The 26,423-nt window shown below is 65.2% G+C and overlaps 1 protein-coding gene across 2 annotated transcripts in view; it reads right to left on the minus strand.

The window, feature by feature from the left end:
- The window catches only part of ZFPM1 (zinc finger protein, FOG family member 1), a 44,162-nt gene extending 20,967 nt beyond the window's left edge, over positions 1-23,195 (minus strand). The window contains exons 1-3 of one of the 2 annotated variants that reach the window (XM_057534395.1): positions 22,522-23,195; positions 22,094-22,204; positions 19,291-19,419 (exon numbers count right to left, since the gene is read on the minus strand). In XM_057534395.1, the coding sequence (XP_057390378.1) occupies positions 19,291-19,419; positions 22,094-22,204; positions 22,522-22,699 (418 nt within the window). In that variant the 5' untranslated portion in view covers positions 22,700-23,195. The remainder of the gene's footprint in view (positions 1-19,290; positions 19,420-22,093; positions 22,205-22,521) is intronic. The other variant, XM_057534396.1, reaches the window with a different exon arrangement.
- Between the last annotated feature and the right edge of the window lie 3,228 nt (positions 23,196-26,423).

The following is a 26,423-nucleotide window of genomic DNA, read 5'->3' on the forward strand; positions in this document are numbered from 1 at the left end:
GGTAGCCCCCCAGAGGAAGGGGCAGAGCCAGTGAGCCCCCGCACCCGCCCACGCTGTACCACAAACTGCCGTGGCCCCTAATCGCGCCCCAGGGCTGGCGGCCCCAGCTCCCAGATAACAGCGTGGCTGGTGCTTCCCGTGGCAGCCACTCCATCTCCTGGGTATCACGCACCACCAGAGGGAGGACGGCTCCTGATAAAGGCGGCCGTTCTGCACGACAGGGCAGAACCCACCACTCAGGGCTTGCTGGGGGATGGTCGAGGCCTGGGAAAGGCAGGGAGGCCAGGGATCTGAGGGATGTGGGCTGAGGATCGGGCAGTGGTCGCCATTGGAAGCCCCCTCCCTGGTCCAGGGGAGGCCGTCCCTGAGAGGCTGGGCATTAGAAAGGGTACCCCATGTGGGTGGATGCAGGGCCATAGCAGATGCCTGGCTCCATGACGGGAACATGGCTGGATCTCAGCCCCAGCTCATTCAGTGCCCTTGTGCAGTGCACAACCTGTGCAACTGTCCATGGTGGCCCTGGTGATGTTCAACATCCATCCACTCGGATAACCTATTTCCAGCTCCCAGTTCCTGCCCAACCCCTTGCACAGTCAAGCAGGTGTTAAAGCCCAGTCAGCACCTATCAGAGACCCTCTCCCAACCAGAAATAAAACTGTATCCCAAAGAACGGGGGTCAGGAGAGGCAAGGCCACCTACTCCTCGCAGACTGGGTACCTGGTGAGGGCTCAGTTCAAGGCTGAGAATGAATGAAAGTATGAATGAGTGAGGAAGGGGCTGGGGGCAGGAGATGCTGAGCTCGTGATAGGAGCTGGCTGGGAGAGTGACAGACAGGAAGACACAGCTATTTTTAAACAGCCTCTGAAGAGCTGGAGGATCTAGACAGTGGTGGCCATGGAAATGGTCAGCTCCCAACCATACTGACAGGAAACTTGGGGCCCAGGGAGGCCCAGGGGTGCTCAAGCCACACTGCGAGCCCGGGCCAGAGGTGGGGCCAGAACCCATTCTCTGGACTCACAAAACCCCACGTGGGTACCTGGGGCAGAGCTGAGGGAGGCATGGCCTCTGCCCTCAGGGCTCCCAGGAAACATGGGCGGCAGTATCTCCAATGGTGGGCCAGTCAGGATGGACTTCCAGGTGGAGGTGTCCTCTGCCCTGGTAGCCTCCTGTGACCCATGTCTCTGTTTCCTCCTCCCAGCTCCAGAGCGGGGCACAGAGGACTCCAACTCCGGTGAGGTCCTGGCTGAGTCCTCCCTGACCTCTGTACCATGGCCTCCGTCCCCACAGCTGGACAGCAGGGGTGATGCCATTTGTCCTGGGAACTCCCAGTCCTAACACAATTCCTGGCTTTTGTTTATAGAGCCTTAGTCAAGCGCTTGGCATAATTCACAGGGATTCCTCCCAGCCATGCCGAAGTTATTCCCCCCGGTGTACCAAGGGAGAGACTGAGGCTCAGAGAGGTTAAGCAACTGGCCCAAGGTACACAGCTGGCAGGTAGGATTTGAACCAGAGCCCCAGCAAGCTCATGGCCAGGGCCTTGACACCCTTTTCTGGGTCTTTCTGGTCATAGGCAGGAGGCGACAGAGAAGAGGGCGGGGAGAGGCTGCTGGAGGGGAGGGGAGGGGTGGCAGGCGAGCCCCCGCTCTCCCGTTGCAGGGCTGACTCTCCCTGCTCTGCCCTCACTTTCCCCATCCGCAGCCTGGTCTCCTCTGGAGGAGGGGGCAGGCCCTGCACTGCCTGGGTGGACCTCCCCACGGGGGTCGGGCCATCACTACAGGCACAGCGTTGGGACAAAGACTAATTTATTCTGTCATACAACCCCACACACGTTATTTCCAGAGCAAATATGCCGCGCTGGGATTCAACTTCACCCCCAAGCATCTGTGAGGATCCAGACGAGAAAATTCAGCCTTTGCATATTTATGTGATTTAAACACCTGTTTAGCTCTTAAAACCCTTCGATGGCGTCCCGAGGGGCCAGGGAAAGGAGGCAGAGCTGGGCATCGCTGCCCCAGGCCAGGCTTAGGACCCCATCCTGGGAGCCCAGCAGCTGGGGTGGCAGCTGGGAGAAATGGGGTCTGCAGTCAACAAGCGGGCTGAGTCCTGCCTCTGCCCGGCTCTCGCTGAGCCTCAGTTCACCTGCTGGGCTGGCGGCTGCAAGAGTCGAGACAGCCTGTCGGTCGGCGCGGCCGGCCCCGCGCTTCCTCTCCCCCGGCGCCCGGGTGTCCCGAGGCCTACGGCCCCGCCAGGGCTGCACGGAGCTGCCCTCAGACTTGGCTCTGCCCCACTCCCTCCTGGAGCCCTTGGCGCCCTCCTTCAATAACACGCAAAACGAGCCGTGAGGAGGTTCTGATCTGCCCGTCCCCTCCCACAGGGGCGGCCCAGAGAGCTCGAGAGACCTGCTCCAGGCTGCGCAGCAAGGGCTGCACTCACCCCACCGGCCCTGAGCTCCTTTCTGACAGAATCTAGGGCTCCAACCCAGACCATCTGGCTCTGGGGCCCACCAAGCCCACACCCTAGGCCCCAGGCTCACTGAGCCACGGCCCCGCAGGCGGGCTGGCAGCGCTGACCGGGTAGCCCTGCTGTTTGCAGGAGTGTTGGTGAGCTCAGGGAGGCCTCCTGCGCCCTGCCGGCTGGCCCCTCCTTCCAGGGGCCAGGCTCTGTGCTAATGGCCATTGGCCTCCAGGGTACAAAGGCCAGCCGCCTGGCAGCCCCCGCCCTGGACAGTGGGCTCTGGGATCGGCGTGTGGGCGCCCACCCTGGGGTCACTGCCAGCACCCACTTATCTAATCGGCCTCATCAATCCCGCCCGGCCCCACCCTGCGGCTCCCGGGGGCCAGCTGGCCCTGGCTTTGTCGGGAGTGGCCCTATCTCAGGATCACGCTGTTTGCCTTTGATAAAAGTCACAAAAAAGGGAGAGAAAAAGGAGAGAGGGAGAGAAAACCCCAGGGGTGAGCAGGCCCTGCCCCAGCAGGGTTCTAGAAGTCTCCAAGGGCCTGGGCCCAGAGCAGGGCAGGCTGGGAGGCTGTGGGCCCCGAGGGGTTCCGCCAACTTGGAACCAGGCCCAGAGAGGGCGAGCGCCTCACTCAAGGTCACGCAGCAGACCAGGCAGCGGGGTCAGTGGGGGTCTGCGGGGCGGGGCGAGCCACCTCGCTGTCCCCTTGGCCTGCTTACTCATATGCTGGCTCAGCCCCGCCCACTGCAGACGCAGCTCACCGGGCCCCCCACGGTCCGGAACCGAGGGTGGTGGGACCTGCCCATGGTCACCAGCTCTCGAGTCCAGCCGTTTTCCTGCCCCCAACTTGACCCTCCTGACTGGGTGGCAGCTGAGGCCCTAGGAGGACAGAGAGATAAGGGGACAGGGGGTGGAGGCGGTGTCTGTCCTGCAGCTCTCAGCAGCAGGGCTGTCCCTGCCCTTCTGGGACTGAGACGCCTGGCGGGGGGAGGGAGCGCCTAGTAACCCAGCTGCCAGGGGATGAGGCCCGACCCCCGTCATCCCCGAGGCTCCAGGACCTGGGTCAGTACCAGGGCATGTCCCTTCCTGCCCGTGGCTTCCTCTTGTGTGAAGTGAAGTGGGGGATGAGGGTGCCCACCTCCCAGGCCGTTGCAAGGTCACATGACACAACAGGTGCAGGGCCGAAGGGCAGGGCCCGGCAGGGTGGGTGCTCAGTGACCACGGGAAGCTGGCAGGGGTCCGGCTGGGCTAAGCTGCAGTCCCTGCACGACCCTGACCAGGCTCTCAGCCCCTCTGGGCCTGGGGGGACCCATCCCCCAAACAGACGACACCAGTGCCTGCTCTCAGCAGTGATGGGGCTTCCTGCAGCCCAGGTGCAGCGCCACGCGACCACCATCCTCGCCTCCACGGCAAGTGCCGCGGCAGCGGGATACAGCTGCAGCCACCAGCAGCCGCCCGCCTGGGTGCCCCGGCCCCGGTACGCTGTGGGGTCCGCTGTCCATGGCGGGGCAGAGCCCTAATCACGTGGATACACCAAACAGGGCTCCCGGGCAGGCACAGGAGACCACCTTCTGGGTGGTATGGGAGGCGCGAGCCCGACCACGCGGGGTGGGCACCACCGAGGCTGTGGGGACCTGTCTGGACACTCAAGGCCCGGGGCTGCCCACCCTCCCTTCTGCTCCGTGGTCACGGAGCCTCTGGGCTGGGAGGGGAGGGCTCGTCTGCGTGGATGCCGAGGCCCTGCTCGCGTGTGACCCTCCCGTGATCCGGCGGGAGGGGGCAGACGGGGCCTGGAGAGAAACGGCCAGCAGACAGCAAATTCCCATCAGCTCCCCGGAACACCCCCACTTCTGGGCCCCACCCTGTTGGCCCGTTTCTGATTCCTGTTTATAGATGGGGCAACAAGGCCCCGAGGAGGGGGGACTGGGGACAGGCAAGGAGGGAGACCTGGGCCCTGGGGCATGGGGAGGGCTGTGGGACGGTGCACGGTGGGCAGCCAGATGCCCCGCAGGAGGCCCGCACATCCGCTGTAGCTGTGCGGCTTCTCCCATCTGGGCTGGTTTCCCAGGCCCAGGCCCAGGCCATGGCGAGACTCCCACCCTGCTGACAGGCTTTTCTCTGAGCTGTCCCGCCTTTCAGGGCAGGAAGAAGGCAGAAAGGCCCACGCAGCCTGGGGCTCCAGGACCAGGAGACCCAGGGCCATGGGGCACCGGCCTGTCCCCTGGATCAGGCCACACCTGAATGCCACATCAGGAAACAAAAAGGGGCGGAGCTTGATCCTAACCCTGGGTGTCACCAGCGACCACGGCGCCTTTGGAAAGACTCAGGCTCCCACCTGTGACTCATGGGGACAAAGTGTCAAGGGGACAGGCTTAAAAAAGCTTGGGGTGAAAATGGGTGCGGTCCGTTTCCTCTGCTCTCTTCCAGTTGAGGAAAGCAGTTGGAGAGGTCAAGGGATTGTCTGAGGCCACACGGCCAGCAAGCAGCACAGGAGAGTGACGCCCAGATCCCTCTGACCCCAAAGCCGCGACCCCAGGGCAGGCGGTGCGCCCTCACTCACGGCAAGTCTAGCACGTCAAGGGGCCGGGCGCTCCGGACCCCCAGCGCAATCCTGTCCCCATTTCACAGGTGGCAGCAACGGAGCTAAGCGGGGCAGGAAACAGGCCCGGCCCCAGGACCCCGGCCCCAAGGCAGGCAGTACAGCCTAGATGGAAGGAACAAGCTGACGTGCGCCCTCCAGGGAAGACGGGCCGAGGGAGCCTGGGGCGCACATGAGCGCTGGCTCAGGAGCAATGCCACTTGAGCTGCTGATCCTCCAAGCGCTCTCCGGGGCTGGGTGAGGGTTTCCACCAGCCTGGGCGTCCCCACAGAGCCCCTCGGAGGGCCTGGACCCTCGCAGGAGGGACCGGAATTGGGAGAGGAAGCTGGAGGGGCCGGGGAGCTATGAGCTGAGGGCACACATGAAAACGGGGACTGGCCGTTGCAGGTTAAATACCAGATGTCACGTGTGGCCTGGGATCTCTGGCCTCGTGGGGGGAAGCGGACACCATGGCCGAGCCAGGCTCTGGTTCCCGCAGGGCCACGACCTGCTGCAGCCCAGCGCCGGCTGCCGCCCTCGGACGGTGAACGCCTCTCCCAGCCTCCCAGCCCCATCTCCCGGCTGAGATGCCACCCCAGCCCGCGCCCGTCCTGCGGCCAAGCTCCCCGCATCACTGTTGTGTTGTTTATGTTACTGAGGGCCCGGCTCTGGAGCTGTGACTGTGACCAAGATGGATGGATGCCCATTTCCCTGACGGTGAACGTTAGAGGAGAGGACGCTCCTGGGAGCTGCCCCCAGCGGCCCCTGGGCGTCCCTGGTCCTACTGCCGCCTGGGGAAGCCTGCCGCCTCTCCGCTGGCCCTGGCGCCCTCTGCCGGCACCCAGCCCCCCCGAGTTCTGGGCCGGGCAGGCTGTGCACAGCCTGAGCCTCCCTGGACGGGGCGGCCCTCATTCCAGCCCAGAGGTTTTCAAAGGGCTTCGAGCCCAGCACGTCCTTCCTAAGAAGTTGCCCACAGACCCTGCGCTCACAGTGGCCGGTGGCAGGGGCTGGCCTGGAGAGGGTTCCAGAGCTCAGACCCGAGAGCGCCTCTCAAGGCCCTCCCGCGGTGGGGGACACACCTGCCCCCACACCTGCTGCCTGCCAGCCTCCTCTCTCCTGCCAGGCCCTGCCCGGTGGCTGCGTCACGCGGGGCAGCCCGAGCGTGGGGTGGAGCCGGCAGGCAGGCGAGGTTCCCGGAGCTGACGGCAGAGGGGGCTGGCAGGGCGGCACTGCGGCCGGTCCAACGTGGGCCAATGGGCGCCAGGCACAGTGCCTGCCACAGGGCCCGGGCTGGGGAGGGCCTCCCGGGGGCACGCGCTGGCTGGGGACCTGTGTTCCCGAGTCCCCTCACGCGTGCACTGGGGGCGACGCCATCGGCTGCCGGCCCCTCCCCACCTCCGCCGGCTTGCTGTGCCCTGAGCTGCTACCACGTCCAGCACCATGGAGTCCACGTGTGTATTTTACTGACTCCCAGTCTCTCCGCTAGAATGTCAGCCCCTTGGGCCAGGGTCACGTCAGCTGGCTGTGTCCTAAAAGCGCCTGGGCCCAGTGGACCCCCGCGAGCACCTGAGTCTGGAGGACAGCGGCCAGAGGCGGCACTGGGGCTGGACGCCCGGGCCCTGCTGACGAGCCACAGGCCTGGGAGAACGGGCGTCTGGTCCTGCTGGGCCGGGCGGGGGGCGGGCGGGGGCAGTCCTCCTCCTCTCTGCTCTCACCTCCCCTGACCCCGGGATGCACAGAGGCCCAGAGCCTCACCTCGGGCTCCCGCTTCCCATCTGCAAAGAGGTGGCATGGGGGGTGGGCGAGGAGGAGGACGTGCCGCCCCCTGGGCCTGGAGTCCACTGTGGATCGGCCCCACCAGACAGCTGGGTAACGGCCGGGCAGGGCGGGTGGCCCCCAGGTTCTGGAGCCCTGGCCCTGCCCGCCCCGTCTCCGCCCCCGCCAGCTGGTGCTGTGAACTTCTCCTCCTATCGCTGGGGCATCGCTGGGGATTATTGATTTTTTGACACAGAACAACAGCCTGTCTTTATCGGGCTGAACCCTGGCCCCAGCTAATGGTGGAGCTGGGACCGCCTGGGGATAGCCAGCAGCGCAGCATGGGGCCCAGCCCCACACCAGGTTTCTGACGGCCCCTTCACCATCCCCACCCGGGTCAGAGCCTTGCCCCCCGTCCCACGGAGCCTGAGCACCACGGCTCCCCGGGCGCCTCAAAACGGGAGGCCTTGAGGTCTCCCCAGCCTTCTCAAAAAGCTTAAAACACAAAAAGCGCCCTGGGTCTCTGGGCCTTAGCCTTCCCACCTGTGAAGTGGGCGGAGGGCCCCACCAGCCCCTGGCCCTGGCCCTTTGGGTCTTGGGAGACCCTGTGGACTGAGAACAGGGATGGGTGGGGGCCCCTGGCTCTCCCCAGCCCAGCCTGGTCCTGGAGGGTGGGCTGGAAGCAGGACCGGTGAGATAAGGTAAAGAAAACACCTCCTGTGCAAGTAGCTTATCAGGCTCCTATCAGCCTGGGCCTCCCGGACCCTGCCCTGTTTTTCCAGGAGCCAATGCCACCGAGGGCCCTTCCTTCCGGTCAGCCTCCAGCTCACCGCCTCTCAGCGGGCCGGCCGGCCCACCCTGCTCCCTGTGTCCCCGGGCCCCACCCTCCCGTCCCTCGGAGCCCTGTCTCTCTGCTGCGAATGGGCAGGAGGGGTGGGCATGTGGGCAAGCGAGGGTCTGGGCGGAGGCCAGGTGGTCAAGGGGGTAAAGGGAGGGTGCCCCGCCCTGCCACTGCCAGGACCTCGGCGCTGCCCCCAGCCTCGGGCCAGTCTCGTCCTACCCCAGCCTGACAGGCGCCCACCCCCACCCGAGGGGCAGTGGCGGGCACTGAGGTTGGCCAACACCATCGAGAATGTCCTGACACTGCACCACCCCGCAGGACCGGCCCTTTAGGGAATAAGAAGCTCCTTCCAGAGAAGGTGACAGGCCCTGAACTCCTGTGGATCCTTTATGAGCACCCTGGCTGCCCCGCCCACAAAGGAGGCTGAGCCCGGGGAGGGCTATGTCTTGCCCAAGGTGCCACGGCTCTAACTGGCGCACTGGGCCCCAGGGCCCCTGAGGATGACCAGCATGAGGCCAGTCCCCGGGAACTGCTAAAGCCCCTCTCGTAAGCCGTGCGCGCTCACTGCACCTTGTGGAACCAGCAGACACCTGCTCTCAGGGCACTGATGACTCAGTCCTCAAATCACCACGTGCCCTAAGGGGTGGTTATTCTCCCCCTTCACAGACGAGGAGACCGAGGGTCAGAGGGGACCTGGCCACACAGTGCGATGGGGTGGCTGAGTGCAAGCCCAGGCCCCCGACCCCTGTCCAGTGCTCCGTCCTTCTTCCTGCCCCTTCAGGGGCAGACAGGGAGGAATAATGCTTGGGCCAGGGGCCCGGAAACAGGAGGCTTGGAGGACAGAGCGGGCCCAGGCTGGTCCCCACCCCAGACACAGCTCCCTCCCGCCCAGGAACCCCCAGGGCTCCCCCACTGGGCCCTCGATCGAGCACTGTGCCGCCACAGCCGGGCTCCACCGGGGTCTCTGCCTCGGAAGCCGGTGCTCTCTCTCACCCGCCAAGGTGACTGCTCCTGCCCTCTGAGACCCAGCAAGGTCCCGGGCCTTCAGGGGCCGGGGCGGCAGAATTTTGGCTGAATTAGCAAGGGCCCAGGAACCAGGGAAGGTGGTGGGCGGCGGTGGGGCTGCACCAACGTCAGCCCCAGATCTGGGTGTTCGTGGGAAGACGCACGCACGGGCAAAGCAGCACGGGTATCTGCGTGCAATTTGCTTCTTTGAGAATCATTTCTCCCCTTTCTCGGAGAAATTGTGCCGACCGGAGCAGAAATAAGAAAATAAATGGCTTGCTATCTTCCACATGGCTGCAATGACTGTCCTCCCCAGCCTATGCCTGTCCGCGCTGAGATTAGTTTTCGGGGGTAAATTCCCAGAAGTCGAACTGCTGAGTCAAGGCAGGGGCATCTCAGCACCCTGAGGGGCTCGGGCAGCCTGGGGCTGGGGCAGTTCCAGCCTGAGCACCTGGACGTGCGTGAGCGCTCGCGGGGCTGGGGGTGGACGGCCTGGTGCCCCCTGCACCCAGCAGCTCCCAGCCCCACAGAGACCACGGGTGGACCTGGGACAGCCGGATGGATGCCAGGGCCATCTGCCCGAGGGACGGGGGCTGGGGCGTGCTGTGGGGGGATGGGGCCGAGGACGGGTGGCCACAGAGGCTCTGCCTGCAGGGGGAGGGGGTGGCCAAGGAGACAGGACCCCTCCCCCCCCAACACACAATAAGCCCCCGATAGCATCGCTCATTTCAGGCCCCGCTCGGCCCTTTCGGGCAGGATATGACCAGCCCTCAAGCCGATGGCGGCCCCTTTGTCCCATCTCCAGGGACCGATCTTATCGGCTGCATCCACCGCCGCCGTGATGGAAACATGCGGTGAGGAAATAAGAAGTTACGTGCGGAGATAGAGGCCTAATAACAAATAAATAAATAAATGAGGAGCCCAGCGCCGCATGGGGTCGGGGCTCAGGGGACAGCGTCAGATCAGGGGCCGGCCCGGGCGGCTCCCATCCTGGGTCTGGGAGACACTCTCAGCTCGCCCAGCCTCGGTCTCCTCACCTGTCAGGTGGGCCCGGCAGAGCCGCCCGCGCCGTGGGCTGCGGGGTGATCCCGTGACAGACGGAGCCCAACACCCGGGCGGTGGGCCCCGGACCCCGATACGCCCCAGCTGGGGCTGCGGGACCCCGCGCGTGCTTGGAGGGGGCCGCCGCGTCGCACACGCTGCCACCCCCCCTCCCCCCGCTGCCCTGCCCGTGTCCGCCCCCGCGGTTCCTCCAGACAGCCTGAATGTCCTGTCCCCGTCCCACAGAAGAGCAGCCCGAGCCCAGAGAGGGGCGCCGTGGCCCCTAGGACCCCAGAGGCAGAGGTGACAGCTAGAAGCCAGGTCTGCCCTGGCGCCAGTGGCGGGGGCCCTGCCAGCCCGGAGAAGCGGGACGGTAACAGTGCTGGTGACGGTAACAGGGGCAAGGGTGACCGTACTGGCCCCAGTAACCGTGACCGCACAAGCCCTGCGGACAGCACCAGCAGCAGTGCCCGCCCTGGTCCCGGGAAGAGAACCCGCCCGTACTAGCAACGGCACCGACAAAGGCGACAGAGCAGAGTGGCCGTGACCACCTGCCGTGAAGGCCAGCCTGTCATCCCAGGTCCCCCCACGTGTGCGTCCGTGGGCTCTCTACCAGGGAGGCAATGGTAGGCAGGGGAGCTGACGTGCCCCAGGCCGCACGGCCGGGCCACGGTGAGTCTGAGCTTGGGCCCGGGAGGACGACTGGGAAGGAAACTTCCAGAAGGGGCGGCCATCTCCAGAGGCTCCCAGGTGGGGCTGGGCAGACCTGCACCCCCTGATGTCTGGGAGGCCCTGGTGGGGCAAAGGCGGACGCTCAGACGCCCAGCCTGGGGGGGCGGCCGGGGCAGGAAGCCGGTGGAGGGCGGAGGAGGAAGCCGGCTCGATTAGCGCCCACGGCCGCAGATAGCCACTCCCGGAAGGCGGTGAGGTCAGCGGGCAGCGCGGGGCAGGAGGCCAGGCATCGGCCCCCAGCCGCCGCCAGGACGGTGGGGACCGCTCCCGCTCGGCCTCGGCCGGCGGAGTCCAGGCCCGCCGCGGGGGGCCCGGGAGAAGCCCGTGGGACTGGGCTGGGAGGCGGGACTGTGGGCGGGACCCTGCTCCGTCGCCCCGAACCTCTCTGGGCCTCAGTGCTCACATCTGAAATGCGGTGAGCACAGCACCGGCTGCCACATTTCCGTCTCAGCCTTTTCACGGGTCCCGTGTCCACCCTTGAGCCCCTACGGTCCACTCACCATGTAGCCAGCAGCCCTCCCGCTGCCCCCGGGTCACCCCCCATGGTCTCGCCACCGGGCCTTTGCGCTGGCCGTGCAGGCAGTTTTCGCAGGTGTCCGCGGGGCTGGCGCCCCCGCCCGCTGAGCTCTCGGCGCAAATCCCCGCGGGTGAGGGGCTCGCCACCCCCTGCACTTCTCAGTGCTTAGCCTCTGTGCCCCTGCTGACCGTTCTCCGCTTGGGCCGCGGCTCCAGGAGGGCAGCGGCTGGCTGCATCCCCAGGGTCTATGACAGGGCCCGGCACACAGCAGGTGCTCAGTAAATGCGAACGCAAGTGAGCGAGCAGACGGGCTCCACGGCAGGGGAGTCTGGTGGGATGGCGGGTGAGTCTCGCTGAAGGGCGGCCCACTGCCCACCTGCCCCTCTCATGGGTCCCGGCCCCCACCTGACCCCGAGGCCCAGGCCGTTGTCAGGGGCGGAGGCTGAAGTCAGCACTGGGCCGAAGGGAGGCTGCCCGCCGGCCGGGCTGATGGTGCTGGGCGGTCAGCGCCTCCAGCGTGAAGAACTGCTGACCAGAGCGAGGGCACCGCCCAGGGCTGAGGGGTCGGCAGCCCGACCACGGGGGGGCCGTGGCCTCAGCATCCCCTCAGGGTAGAGGGAGCGGAGGCCCCTCTGCTCAGGGCCTTTCTGGGGTGCCGTGTGTGGCCTGGTGCCCGGGCCCCTGGTGCCCACTGGGCAGCGCGGGACATGGCATCCGTGCAGGCCAGGCCAGCCGCGAAGGAGAGGCCGCGGGCTCTCGGTCCCCACCTCGGCCCCGGCCTGGGAGCTCTGCCCCAAAGGGCCCTGCTCGGAGAGGCGGGCAGCTCTGAGCTTTGGTGGTGGATGCTGGCCAGGGGTTTGGGCCCCTACCCTGGCCTGGGGACTGATGCTCTGGGGTGGGGCTGGAGAGGGTGTCATGGAAGAGCTCAGGGCCCGGGGGACAGCGGGCAGCCGAGGTATCCGTCGGTCACCCTCGGCCCACGCTGGCCAAAGCCTGTAACCCCCGAACCCACTTCCAAGACAACCACCTACAGAACGGGATCCTCCCCTCTCTGCACCCACCTCCTCCCTCCTCACCCCTGCGTGCGTCCAGACCCAGCTGGGCCCGCCCTGGCCTCAGGGCTCCCGCCTTTGCTGTGCCCTCCGCCTGGTACACTGTCCCCAGGCGGCGGCTGATTCCCCTCCCTCTTCTGGTCTTTGCCCAAACGTGGCTCAGGACACCCTACTCAGAACTGCCCCTTCCCTTATTCCGAGCCTCCCCTCCTCGGACATGGGACATTTTGACTTCTCTATTATTTAGTCTCCGTCTCCCTGACGAGGACAGCAGCTCTCTGGAGGCCTGGACTCTGCTGGCACTGGGCAGGCGCTTAAAACGCAAGTGTTTATCGAGTGAATCAACGACCTCCTTCTCTTGCCCGCTCCTGGGCTGGACACCCCACACTCCTTTGTCTCAACGGCCCGTGTCACCACACAACACACCTGCCACTTCTGCCAGCACCTGGTAGGTGCTCAGTAAACACCTGGGAAGGAAGGCCGACTGCGGACACACACAACCCCTCCTTAGGGCCCCCCCAGCTCCTGGAGTCTTGGTCTGCTCAGCTGTCGGCGTGGGGCGTCAGGACAGGCGGAGGGCCCACTGCGGGTTTTCAGGGAACGTGGCCCTTGGGGGACATCCGGGCTGGACCCCCTTCCCTGGGATACCGAGGAGAGGTGGCTCCTGACACAGCTGCTGGGTCTGGCCTCCGGAGCTGACCCCAGGCTGAACCCTGCCATCCACCATCGCCCCCTCCTGTGCCCCTCACCGCCCCCGCCCGCTAATCTAAGATAAATAGGCCTATCGGGCCGCAATGCCAGGCCCGGTGATAACACAAAATAGCTGAAATGATTTCTCCCACCCACACATGCTGAGCTGGCGGGAGGGGACGCGCGGCCAAGCCGTATCGGCCCATCTCCCCAGCTGTCCATCAGGACAGGCCGTCCTGCCTCAGCTGCCCGCCCACCGCCCGATAACAAACCTTGAGGTTTGCATAGAAACTCCAGGCGGTGAGATTAGTCAACCGAGCGCAGCCCAGATAGCCAGCCCATCGCCCCTGCTCACGTTCCCGGCGTGAGGATTCCCAGCCTCCAGCAGGCCCTCGGAACCCCGGCGCGGGGGTGGGGGTGGGGGGGGTGGGGGTGGAGCGGGCTCCAGCCCCCAGGCAGGAACCGGCACAGATGCATCCTCTGGCCCCTCCCACCAGCTGCCCCCCTCCCCGTGCTCCCGGAGGTGCTCGCCCACTAACCCACTCTCCGCACGGCAGCTGACCGAACGTCCCACTTAACACCCCACCCATTTTACAGCCAAGAAAACGGAGGCGTCTCCCTATGGTCTATGGCATTGAGCCCGAACCCTGACCCATTTGTGCCCTGTCCCATCTCTCCTCAGCCCTGTTCCAGCCTCTAATGCTCCAGCCACGCCCATGCCGTGCAAACCTCAGGGTCTTTGCGCGTGCCAGCTCCTTGCCTGAACACCCTCGGCCCACTCCAACTTATCCTTGGGGATGGGGAGGCCCACCTATGGTGCTGTCCTGGCCCAACCACCTGGCTGTCCCCTCTGTTGACGTGCAGTGAGTGGGGACATGGCCAGCCTTCCCATCTCTGCCTCTAGGGCCTGGGATGAAGCTGAGGGCAAAAAAAGGTGACACCTAGGGCTTCCCTGGTGGTGCAGTGGTTAAGAATCCGCCGGCCAATGCAGGGGACACGGGTTCGAGCCCTGGTCTGGGAAGATCCCACATGCTGTGGAGCAACTAAGCCCGTGCGCCGCAACTACTGAGCCTGCGTTCTAGAGCCCATGAGCCACAACCACTGAGACCGCATGCTACAACTACTGAAGCCCACGTGCCTAGAGCCCGTGCTCCACAACAAGAGAAGCCACCGCAATGAGAAGCCCACACACCGCAACGAAGAGTAGCCCCCACTCGCCGCAACTAGAGAAAGCCCGCATTCAGCAACGAAGACCCAGCACAGCCAAAAATAAATAAATAAAATAAATAAATAAAATTAAAAAAAAAAAAAAAAAGGTGACACCTGATGTTCAGTCAGTTGAAATTTGTTCTGTAAACAGTGGTCACCAGGAAAGAGTTCCAGGCCCTGAGACACTTACAGGTGAAGGGGACCCCGGTCCTGGGGCTCTGATCACACAGCCAGGTCACAGGACTGGCCATCCCCTTCTTTCTTGGACCCGTGGAGCCCAGGGCACTTGACTAGCCCCCAGAGCTGGTGGGGAGCCCCTGTGGGCCCCCTGGGTTCATCACCTTGTTCCCCAGCTACGCACGGCACCCCCAGTGGACAGCCCTGAACTCAGGATGTCTGAACCATGTTGCCTCCCAGGCAAGCTGTCAGAGAACTGGATGGACATGTGCTCGTTCTCACCTCCCCTGTGCGGGACACAGTGTGGGGGGTGGGGAGGGCAGAGGAGTGACACCTGCTTGGTCCACCCCAAGGCAAGTCCCTGGGTGGAGGGGACCCCCCACGAGGTCTGGCTGCAGAGGAGGCTCCCGGACCCCTGGGGCCCCAAACCCAGGCCCAGCGCCCACTCACTGCCCTCCCTCCGTTTTCTCATGACCCGGCCAGGAGCCTGAGGTCATGGTGACCGCCACTGGACAGAGGCTCCGAAGGGGGTCATGAGGTAGGTGACAGGCTCAGGACCCCACAGTCGGAAGGGACCCTCAGGGCTCTCCGCCCTTGTAGGGGCTGCCTGTCTGCCCGACCCTCTGCTTTTTCTGGATGTTAAGTGTGGAGACAGAGGGGGCAGCGGGTCACTGGGGGCCGCGCACCCTGATGGGCAGAGGGCACCGGGGACCACAGAGCTAAGGCAGTGGCAGCTACCCTCCCAGATGCGCTTTGGGGATTTCAGATTATAGCTCTCAGCCATCTGCATATCAGAATTTTAAACAGCCAGCCCCTCGAGCGAACAAGGTCATTTCAAAGATAAAAATACCCAGCTCTCCGGGTCCCTGCTGCCCAACCCCTCTCCCTTCACACTCCAGCCAGCGGCTCAAGGGAAGATGAGAGCAGGGCCAGGCAGGGCCAGGCAGGGCCAGGCAGGGCAGCCCCCTGCCCAGGGTGGGCTGTAACTGTCCCCCACAGACCCTCAGCCGGGGGTGGGTCCCCTGCTCTGCTCTCATCCACTTTCCCTGAGGCAACCCCAAGGGACCCCCATTTCCCTCGGGACCAGACACCCCGCCCACCTGGCACCCTGCTCAGTCCCCCGGGAGCCTGGTGTGGGCTGTGCCTCTGCCTGGCACTCTCCACTCCCACGTCCACGCGGACCTCCTGGCCTCAGCGCCTTCGTGCCCTCAGGCCCCTCCGGGTCACCTTTCTGTCTAGGACCCCTGCCTTCCCACCCAGACCACGGTTGGCTCGCTGGTGGCGTTTGGGCTCCATGAGGACGCAGGACGCCCCGGCCTCTCACGAGTCAGCGGGCGTTTACCCTGCACCACGCAGCGTGGCCTCTGCTCCAGCCTCGCGACGGCTGCTGCCCCCGCGGCTCAGAGGAGGGAGGTGACATCCCCGAGGCCAAGCGGTCTCAGACCCAGCCTGGATCCCGGCTTCCTGACGGTCAGTGGGGACCCCTGGGCCGAGGTGCCCATCACCAGCAGGGGCACGAGAGGCGGCTCCCCCCTTCCCTGCTCCGTGGCCACGTGCTCGGCTGCCCGAGGGGTTGCGGTGCCGTTCTGCTCGACAGCGGAATTCTGGTCTCAGAGAGCAGCTTCTCCCTGGAACCTGCCTACACGTCCCCTCCCCTACCCAGAGGCACCCGGGCCACCAGGGCGAGATGACGGCACTGAGTGGGGAGCTGCTCTGCCCTGCGTCCCATTTGTACAGATGAGGAAACTGAGGCCCAGAGAGGTCGAGTAACCAGCCCACAGTCGCTCAGCAAAGCTGGACCCCGGCCCAGGCAGGCAGGCAGGCTCCGGCCTCTCGGCACTGCTGGGGTGGGGGTGGCCCCCCCTTGAAGCAGCCACACTTGAGAACTAGCTGCCGGCAGCTAGTGACCTGATGACGGTCACAACGTCCGAAAGTGAACACGACACTCTGACCACATCCCAGCCTGGGTCTGGAGCTCTGGGGTCGCCGGGTCACAGGTGGGAGGAGGGAGCTAGCGTGGGGACACTAACAAGGCCAGGAGAGAACAGGCCCCTTGCACACCCGCACTCTCGTGTGTACAAAGCCCTCAAGGGTCCAGGACCTCGCTGTGTCTGCAGCGCGTGTCGAGAGCCCCCTGGGAGGACGGGGCTGGGAGGCCTCCCTCCTGCCTGGGGCCGTGTGCTATCTCCTGGGGGTCTCTGTGGCCACCTGCTCGGGGCCTTGACTGCTGCAGGCAGGGCGGCCGCGCTGCACCCACCATGCAGCTGGAGAGAGGCACTGAGACCCAGCCTCTCTGCCGGGCTGATGTCACCTGCCCTTGGGACCCTGCAGTCTCAGCACCCTCCCTGGGCGATGGGTCTGACCCACAAGCCAAGTCTTGCTCAGCAGACAGTGGCCAGAAAGGCGAGATGGGGGCGACCACCTGCATGGGCCGCACCAGGTGTGTGCGAGCCCCAGCCTCCAGGGCCCACCCTCACGCAGCTCACGTGGGAAACCGAGGCTTGGGGCCCGGTCACTCCTCAAAGCCAGACAGCACAGGGTGCGCTGCGGTCCAGACCAGCTCGCCATCCCAGAGGGAAAGGCGGGGGTGCCCCCAGGCACAAGCCGGGTCCCCAGGGCTGCACTTTTCCCCACGGGGGACGGGGCAGGAGGGGCAACTGGAGATCTAAAGACAGACTCAGATGGCGGGGTGGGGGGAGACGCGAAGGGGCGGGGCTCAGAGGGACAGCGAGGGGAGAGGGGCCGGGGAACCTCGCAGGGCACCGGGACCTGCAGCGAAGGCCCCACTGGACACCCCTGTCCCCCGGCCGGTCCCTGGGCTGGGCACTGCCCTTGGGGACAGCGACCCAGGCAAGCCTGCCACCCTATCGCCAGCACGGCGGCCCCTGTGAGATAAGAGCCCACGGGGCCTCTCTGGCTTCCCGGCCGGGCGATAAGCGTGGCCTGTTCAGCGTCTGATAGGGGGCGGCCACCACGGCGGTTGGCCGGAGGCCGCTTATCGGCCCATCGCTGCCCACTGCACAGAAATTCCTATCTGTGGGGGCCGATAGGGAGCCCCCCAGCCCCCGAGGATGCAAATAGCGCAGGAAGCTCCCGGGTGCACCCACCCAAGCCACGGCCCCCACGGCCACCCCGGGGCCAGGTTCCAATCTCCAGGGGCCTCTGCCTTCCCGTCTGTAAAACGGGGATGGTGATACTAAGTCCGCAGGGTGGGCGGGGACCCACCGGAGGACAGCTGAGGCTGGCGTCTACACACTTGCCGCCCGAGCTCCGGAGCCAGGCGGTGGGTCTGCATCCTGGCTGTGCCACTTCCCGGGTGGTGATGTAGACAGGCCCCTTAGTTGCTCTGTGCCTGGATCTCTCCATAAAGGGGAGGGTCGCCTCACCCCTGCCTCGAGGGGCTGGTGTGAGGACTGCCTCGCACATTCCGCCCCACGGTCACCCTGTCCAGCAGCTGCTCTCTCAGCCCCCCGCCTGCCCAGTGGCCGATCAGGGCCCACAGGCACCCAGGCGGTCCCTGGAATGTGCGAGCCATGGGCCGAGGCAGTGCTGAGCCAGCGTCTCTGGGTGCTTCGTTGTTACCCTGTCCTAGAGCTGGGGAAACTGAGGCGGCAGAGTGGTCTGACCGCGGGCCCCAGCCCCACAGCACTGTCCCGTGTGCGTGGAACGGCCCAGCCCCGGCAGGTGGGTATCTGGCTCAGCTGTGCCCGACCGGGCTGTGAGGGCCTCGTACACACATGACCTGCCCCTGGCCAGGTGCTCCTTGTGAGGAGAGGACATCCCTGCCAGGGCCCTTGGGGCCCCTCCCGTGCCTGTCACTGAGTCACTGAAGTGGGGTGGGGGGCGGCCGAGTCCATCCGGAAGGGCAGCGGTGTCCCTGTGCTAAGCCCCATTCCCATCCTGGGGCAGCAGAGGGGACCCCCCAGCCTGTCTGACCCAGGATGCCCCACTCCCAGGCAGCACCATGGCCCATCCAGGTGGGAGACGCTGGCAGTAGACTGTTTCCCTGTGGTCCGGGGTCACCATCTAAGTTGTGCCCACCAGGCCCATCCCTCCCTCTCTGGGCCTCAGACACCTACCTACTGTAGGAAGAGGTGTGTTCAATCAGCAGGGGGACCGGAAGGCACACGTGCCACCTCATCTACTTGGTGCCATGCAGACATCACTAATCGATCCCAGCACTCTTTCCTCGACACCTCGGGATCCCGATGAAGGGTCCACATGGCCACTTGAATTGAACCTGGCAGACCATCTCTGACACCCCTGGGAGACCATGGGGGTCCTCTCTGCCCTGGTGAGGTCTCCCTGACCCCCACAAGATGAGGCCCTTGCCATGTGCCTCCTCTCCACTGGCCACTGTCTGCACTTGCGTCATCCCAGCTCTCTGAGGACCGTTTGCTCAGAGCTGTACGTCGGGTACACAGCAGGTGCTCAATATGTGCTTGCTACGTGCACGTGTGCCTGGCCCGAGGGTGCAGTCTCCGTTCTCTCCCTCTCTTCCCGAGGACCACGCCCTCCCTCCTTCACCCAGCAGCTCCCAGGACCCCTCCGAGCTGCCCCGGTTCCCCTGAGCCGCGTCAGTTGTACTTAGGAATCACGGCAACAGCCGACACGCCCAGCCTGCCCTCTACTCGTACATCGGTGGGAGCGGGGAGCCACGGGCAGAACACATCTGGTGGGCCCTCCGAGGTCAGAATTCCAGCTACAAGTGGGGGTGGGGCAGTGCTGGGAGCACGAAACCGCCTTCAAAGACACTCCTGACCCAGGACCCAGCGGCTTGGAGCGGCTTCCTGCCCCCTGCCACGGGCGGCAGCCACCCCAGGGGTGGGTCCTCTCCACCCACACAGACCTGAGCCCCTAGCTGGGCTGGGAAGGCCCAGGCACTCGGGCCGCTCCAGACTCACATTTCCACCTCCAGGGAAGCCGCTGGCCCACAGGCCGGCTGGGCTTTGCAACAGACAGACCTGAGCCCCTAGCTGGGCTGGGAAGGCCCAGGCACTCGGGCCGCTCCAGACTCACATTTCCACCTCCAGGGAAGCCGCTGGCCCACAGGCCGGCTGGACTTTGCAACAGACAGACCTGGGCCTGGTGCTTCCCCACCCATCTCCTTGGCCAGTGGGCCGGGCCTGTCGCACCCGCACTGTCAGGGTGGCCAGCTCCCAGGACCCCCAGAAGGCTGGGCCCCAGGGCTGCCCTGGAGAGACAATGCCGCCAGACCCCGGTCACAGGCGCGCTTACCTGGCCCGCTCCAGGGGCTGCTGGCCTCCTCCTTCTCCAGCCTCGTCTCTGGTTCCGGATCCTCCGTCTCCTCGGAGCCTCCTGGGGACGTGGGGGGTGGTGGTAGCGGTGGGGGTGGAGGAGTAGCATCTGCAGGAAGGAAAACACCAGAAGGTTCTACTGAGCCTCAGGGCACCGAGTTGCCCGTCCACCCCAGCCTGTGGCCGGGAGGGATACTGAGGCCCAGGTCGGTAAGCACGCGGCACAGTTCCCGCCACCACCCTCCCCCCACCAGCTTGTTCTCAGGGGGCGCCGTCAGACATCTCAGTTTCTCCCCCTTCATTTTTGGCCTTTAAAACCCCTCAGCCCCTTATTAATTGCGGCAGCAATAGCTGCCCTCCCAGCTGCTGTTAATGATTAGAGCGTGGACGGCCCACCAGCACGCCCAGGCCAGCGGGCACACGCGTGGCCCGGCTCCCTGGTCTCCTCGGCCGGCAGCTGGGGGCTCCTCCGCCAAGCCCCGCACCCAATTCCAGCCCAAAGGGCATATTTGCCTTCCCTGCTGGGCCCGATAACCACCGCGGCCCCCAATCGATGAGCGCCCATAAAAGCCCCCCCTTGGTGACGTCACACGCCCGGCAGATTATTAATACCCGCGATAAGGGCCATGATTAACATCGAGTAAATCAATCACACGGTATAAAAGTCCTATTATTTTTGGCTATAAATCAACACGGCTGGCATCCGAGCTCCAGCCACTGCGCGGGAGCTGCACTGGGCCCGCCCGACAGGCAGACATTGCTCCTGCTGTCTTATCGCGCCCATCAGCACGTTATCACTGAGGCCTGTGCCAGGTGCAACCCCGGCTGTTTTCTTCCAGCTCCCCCCCAGTCCCGCCCCCGCCCCCACCCCGTGCAGCCCGGCTCCCAGATCAGATAAGGGGCCCGGCTCCCCGGGGCAAAGTCCACCAGTAACCAGCCGCTAGCCCTTTGGAGAGCGTGGCCCCCATTAGCACGCGGCACCCGATGGTGATGGGGGGGCCCTCGCCGCTCCCTGGGCCCCCGGAGGGGCTGGCGCCCAGTTACAGATGCGGAAACCAAGGCTCAGAAAGGGCAGGAGCCCGGGCCGGGATAGGCTGGGGTGAGCGCTGGCCGCAGCACTAAACAGTTGATGGTGATGGTGAAGGCAGAGACAGTAACAGCTGTGAACGCGAGCGCCAGAGGCCAGGCCCTGAGCCTCCACCCCGCCCGCTGCCCCAGGGGAGCCGCGGGTGCCGGGAGCCCCTGCCTTGGTTTCAAGTCCTGCTGGCCTAGCCTCCTTCTCACTGCATAGCCCCAGTGACCCCAATGGGCTGCCGCTGGGGAAAGGGACACAGGCCGGCAGGTCTCAGAGGATGAGGCTTACTGGGGGCTTGTGGTCATCCGGGGGAGACTCTGACTCTCTGACACTGGCACATTCTGGGGATGGGGGTCCACAGTGAGAAGGAGCCCCCCACCGTCTGTCTAGGATCTCCACCCCCCAGTCCCAGCCCTGCAGGGCTCTCCTCCTGTCCCCTCTCTGTCCCACCCCAGGGCCTTTGCACGTGCAGGTGTGTGTAGCACAGGCAACTCCACGCGTCCTGCAGGTTTCTGCTCACTGCCACACCCACCCCATCTCGCCTTCCTTCCCAGTCACAACACCCACTTACCACCCTCTAAAATGGCCCGATTTATGGCTATGTCTCTCCCATGGGACTATGGTCTGGGGGTAACTCAGCCCCTGTGCACAGGGCTTCACAGTACAGAACACAGATGTGAGTGAGATTGCTGTCCACGGCCGGCAGGGTGGAGGGGGGCACGGGGAGCGGAGCTCAGAGCAGGGGACAGGGCAGAGCCCACCCCCCAATCCTCCCTCCGCTAACCCCCAGCCTCAGCTCCCTCTTCTGGAAAACAGGGGTGAGGGCACTGACCTCCCCCAGGGCCTCCACCGCAGTGAGGCCCATCCTCTTGGGGGTCTTTGGGGGTCTCTGAGGGCACAGCTGGCCTGAGAGGATGGCCCGGCTTTGAGGCCCCTCCAGGGACCCGGACAGAGGAGGCCTCCTAGTGTCAGGTTAATTCACCCCTGGGTGTGTGTGTGGGAGTCTCTCCTTCCAAGTCCTGTTCTCAGCTTCAGAAAAGTGCCCCCAAAACCCTGGGGAAACTGCCAGGAGGGCCCCAGGAGAGGTTCCAGGTGCCCAGGGTGGGGTGGGGTGGGGTGCAGGCAGAGGGGACAGGGAGAACCAACCTGAATCCAGACTGAGGGTCGGATCCTGCTCAGGTGCTCACAGGCTGTGGGACCCTGGGCAAGTCACTTAACCTCTCTGGGCCTCATTCCCCCGTCTGTAAAACGGGGTGTTTTGCCTTAACAGGAGAACCTGCTCGGTACCGAGCCCCACGTGTGCTGAGGCAGGTAACCCCGTTTCATCGAGGGTACACGGAGGCCGGGAGGGGGTGTGGCTTTCCCCAGGTCACTCAGTGCCCATATGACCCCCTGCCTCACCCTGGCCTAGACCTTTCCCACTGGGGCCTTTCTCTGCCCATCTCTGCCACGAGGGCTGGGCTTTCCAGACCCTCTGCAGGTGTGTGCATCTCCTCTTCCCAGACCAGCCCCTCCACACCTGCCTCTCCCAGCCCCAGCGGGCATGGGCAGCCCACAGATACCTCTCGGTGCAACGCCCATTTCGCAGGTGTGAAAACTTGAGTCCTCAGCGGGAACTGGCTCCTGTGAATTTGCAGCGAGGATGGGGACGTGGGGAAGGGCGCCAGGATGCCAGGGCCCAGCCTGCCACGTCCACCGCCCGACTCACCTGGGCTGGAAGAGCTCGGGGGCTGGGGCTCCAGTGCCGTGGCCTCCTGCTCCGGGAGGCTGGTGTCCGCGGCCTGGGCCTCTTCTCTGGCCTCCATGTCTCTGAGGGAACCTGCAGACACAGCCCCAGGGGAGTCGTGAGGCGCTGCCCCCCACGGTGCCCACAACCGGCGTCCTGACCCCCCCAGCACAGGCACAGCCCCAGGGCCAGGCGCAGCGGGGTCCGAGCAGGGTCTCGGCCCCCCAGGCGGTCAGAGGCCTCGAGGGAGCGGCCGTCAGCACGGGGTCTGCCCCAGGCCCCCATGATTAGATGTGCGAACCCCACCCTTGTACCCACCCCAAGCCCGGCACCAATGCCTGGGGGCCACCCGGCCTCCTGCTCACCTCGCCTGCCCTGCAGCCTCTGCCGACCCCACAGGCCACTCTTACCAGGACGCTGGCCCCGGGCAGCCCGACCCCTCCCCTCTCCTCTGCTCCAGGCGTGAGTGAGCGCAGCGCAGCGCTGGCGTCTTCTGGGCGGGGCCTCCGGGGGCTGCCGAAATGCAGGCGCACGCTCTGCGGCGTCCCAGGGTCCTGGTGCACATCCACAACCCCCGAAGGTAAACATCTCCCGGGGCTCTGCACACCTGCCCCCTGTGCCTGGGACCCCTCCTCCAGGAAGCCCCCACACTCAGGTTCTGAGGTCTGGGAATGTGCAGAGGGCGGGCCCCAGTGCCTGGCACACAGGAAGTGTTCATCAACCTGATTAAGGGGGGTAAATGGCTGATGGGACACAGGTGGGTGCAGAGGCATCTGCAGTCCAGCCTCCGGGGCCCACCAATCCTCCCACAAGCCTCACGCAGGGGGTGCCCCATGGAGCCCTCCGTACGGGTGGGAAGGCAGACTCACTCCCCAGACCACCTAGGAGGGTGGCGAAGCCAGACCCACCAGCATGTCCCTGAGTGCAGGCCAGGGTGGCAACCTGTGCCCCCGAGGTCAAAGGGGTAGTGACAGTGTGGTGGGCAGAGAGAACAGCGGAGAACAGCTGTCCCTCTTCACCCTGCTCTGTGAATCTCCCACAGGCCCCCTCCACCCCGTCTCAGCTGGGCCCTGGGGCCTGAGACTGGTGCCCGGGCAGCGCTGCCCCCTGCCCCATCACCTTCCCCAGCTCCTCCTCTGCAGACACCTGCCGGCCCCGCCCCCCCCCCCCCCCCACTGCCCAGCTGCACCCTCTGGATTCTAGCTCCGGCCCACAGACCCACGGGCCCTGGGCTCCCCGGGACCCCTCAGAGCTGTAACGATAGCAGGCAGGCAGGCGCTCACCTCCTGTCGCTTCCCTTGGCCAAGGCCGGGCTCAGACTGCACAGAACCAGCCCTGGGCTAAGCCTCACGGTCTCTCATCAACGCACCCACACGGTGGGCTCCGTGGTGGGCTGGGCACACCCCAGACTCGTGCCTCTGGGACAGGTGGGAGGCCTGACCCCCCGTGACCTCCCCTGGCAGACGCCAGGGCAGAAAAGCAGAGGCTCCCCGGCCCGTGGGGTTGGCCCCCAGCCCGCACTGCCGGTTGCCCTGGCGGGCAGCTCGCAGGCCTGCTTGCCTAACTCTTTCTAGAAGCCCAGGTGCTTCTGGAGATGCCCCAGAGCTGTGGTCCCTCCTGCCGACGCCGTGGAACTTCAGGGCCTCAGTGGCCAGCTCTGGAGAATGGGTGTGAAGCCCCTGCTTTCAGGGACTGCTGGGACCAGAGCCCTGCGGCTGGGCGATGCCGGGCACACGCCTCTCCCCGTGACTCTCCCGCCCAGGTGGGCCTCAGCCACCCAGGGAGGCCCTGAGCTCCTGGCGGCTCCAGTTATGGGAGAACAAAGGCTCCCGCTCCGCACAAAGCGTGACAGGAGCGTGAAGAAAGAGGCTGCCGGCTGCAGCAATTTATCCTAATGCCGCTAATTCATTCCAGCACAATTAACACTCTGATAACACAGGAGACAATCGCCAACCAGCAAATGGCTCCAGGCCCAAGGCGGGATGTGACGGCATGTGATGCTGTGAATTCTGCCCCAATCCTGCCCCACGTCTGCCTCGGAGCCACTGCTGGAGCCCCCCGACACCCCCGGGGCCACCTGTGCACCTGGGTCTCCACTCCACTTGGGAGGAAGCTTTCTCCACTGGCTGGGGTGAGACACTGCTGCTTCCCGGGGTGCCCTGGGCTAGGAAGGACCCTGCTCGACCCCCATGGGGCCCTTTATGGTCAGACACCCCAACTGCTGAGCCAGGCCAACCCACGGCCAGGCAGGCGGTGTCCTTGCTGTGTGACTTCAGGCAAGTCACTCCACCTCCTTGTGCTCGGAAAGCACAACAGCTGACCCCGCAGGACGAAACTCGGCTTCACCTGTGTGGAGCCTTGGTCAGCGCCTGGCACGTAGTAAGTGTGCAGGGAACACCACCCGTCACCAGCATCAGTTGCTTCCACCCAGCACCCAGCAGGGCGTTGCTATTATTAAGCACCGCCTGTATGTGAGTCCTGTGCTCAGCATTCTACAAATGTCTTCCCTTAAGCCCCTGCCCACCTCGTAGCCCAGGGGTGGAGGGCAGTGGGGCAGGTGTGTGCAGGGAGGGGCCAGCAAGAGGCAGGCCCTGATGCCAGGCATGATGGGCGAGTGCCTGGGAGTCTTCCGACATCCCAGAGGTGAGGCTGAGTCATGCCCACTTCCCAGATTAGTCAACGGAGGCCCAGCAAGGTGGACTGACCTGCCTGTGGCCCTTGGCAGGAGCCCGACTCCCCGAACACACCACCCACGTGGACGCCGCTGAGGTCACAGCCCTCCTCTGCTCCAGGCGCGGCCCCACGCCTCCCCCGCCCTGCCGATGACCTGGGCTGAGGGTGACACCGGCCCCACTGCCCGGCGGGATGGAGAGGCCTGGGCCCAAGGCCGAGCACCTGTCTGGGGGCGTCCACGGGAGATGACGGTGGTCACCAGCACTGGGCACGGCCCCCGCTGCCCGAAGCCCCTCAGTTATCACGGCGAGCAGACGCCCCGCAAGCCGATCCGTCTCCTGCTCATTAAGCCGGACGCCGAAATGGAAATGAAAACATAATAGCTATTTGATTGGGGGTGAGATATTTTGCATATTGGCTTGGCGCTGATAGCGGAATTTCATCAACTCCCTTTTTTCATGCTTTAAAACTGAATTACGGAGACAGGCTCTGTGCAGCGGGATGATCCCAACTCCCTTCCGAGGCCCAGGCTGCCGATGATTGATGGCCCTCCCGGCTTTGATGTGGAGGCAGCTGGGGGTCCTTTTGATGACTGCCCCAAGGCAAGCCGGAGCTGGCAGCTGAGGACAAGATCGCCCGATGTGGCCCTGGGGTGAGCCTGCCAGGTGGGGTGCAGAGCGGGGTGGCTCAGAGCACTGGACAGGGAGTCTGGAGGCCCCGGCCGAACCCCCGCTGGCCCCTGTAGACTGTGCCCGCCCCCCAGGCCACTGGAAACATTATGAGAAACAACCAGAGCAAAGCCCCATGAGCCTCCACCTGGACTCCGCGCTTGACCTCAGGCGTGGGTCTTTCCTGAGGCCCCGCTAGGTGGCTGCCATTACACAGCCGTTTATGCCTCTGTGGGGAGATCCTTTGTGTTCCCAACGCACAGAGGAGGAAGGAGTGGGGGGGCACCTGCCAGGCCCCCTTCTGCGTCAGGGCCGGAGCATAAATGCAGGCCCGATGGCCTGGGGGTGGGGTGGACACTGGTGGGCACGCGGCCCTGCTCGTCCCCCGACATCCCCACCTGCACAGCCTGGGGTGCGGTGGACCTGAGCGCCCACGGCCTCCTTCTCAACTGCCGTTCACTCCTGCGTTCTTCATTCACTCATGAAACCTCCCCCGAGTCCATCTCCCCGCACAAGGTCCTGGGGACTCTGCAGCAGCCAACACGTACCCCCCAGGAAAGAAACGTGAAAAATGCAAGTGTGGCCATTGCCACCAAGGAGAGGTGGAGTGACAGTCAGGGAAGGCTTCCTGGAGGAGGTGACGAGTGAGTGGTGATCTGGGATGGGACAGGAGGCTGCCTGTGGGCGGGGCTGGGGAAGAGCACTCCAGGCAGAAGGAAGAGCAGGACGCTGGGGCCTGTGGCCTTGAGCAGGCCACGCCTCCCTGAGCCCAGCTTCCTCACGGAAAGCTGTGGGTTACAGCAGCCTCGAGTCATGGGCTGGGGTCAGGGTTCAGCAATGTGGTGCTAGTGGGTGCCGAGCACAGACTTGGGGTTATTATTACAACTGTTGTTATTGTTTCAACTCTCCAGGGAGGTGCCACACCTGCCCCTCTGGGGGTGGGATGGGGGGCGGGGCATGGATGGGGCGTG

The sequence above is a fragment of the Balaenoptera acutorostrata genome, chromosome 19, assembly GCF_949987535.1.
Source record: "Balaenoptera acutorostrata chromosome 19, mBalAcu1.1, whole genome shotgun sequence".
Lineage (NCBI taxonomy): Eukaryota > Metazoa > Chordata > Mammalia > Artiodactyla > Balaenopteridae > Balaenoptera > Balaenoptera acutorostrata.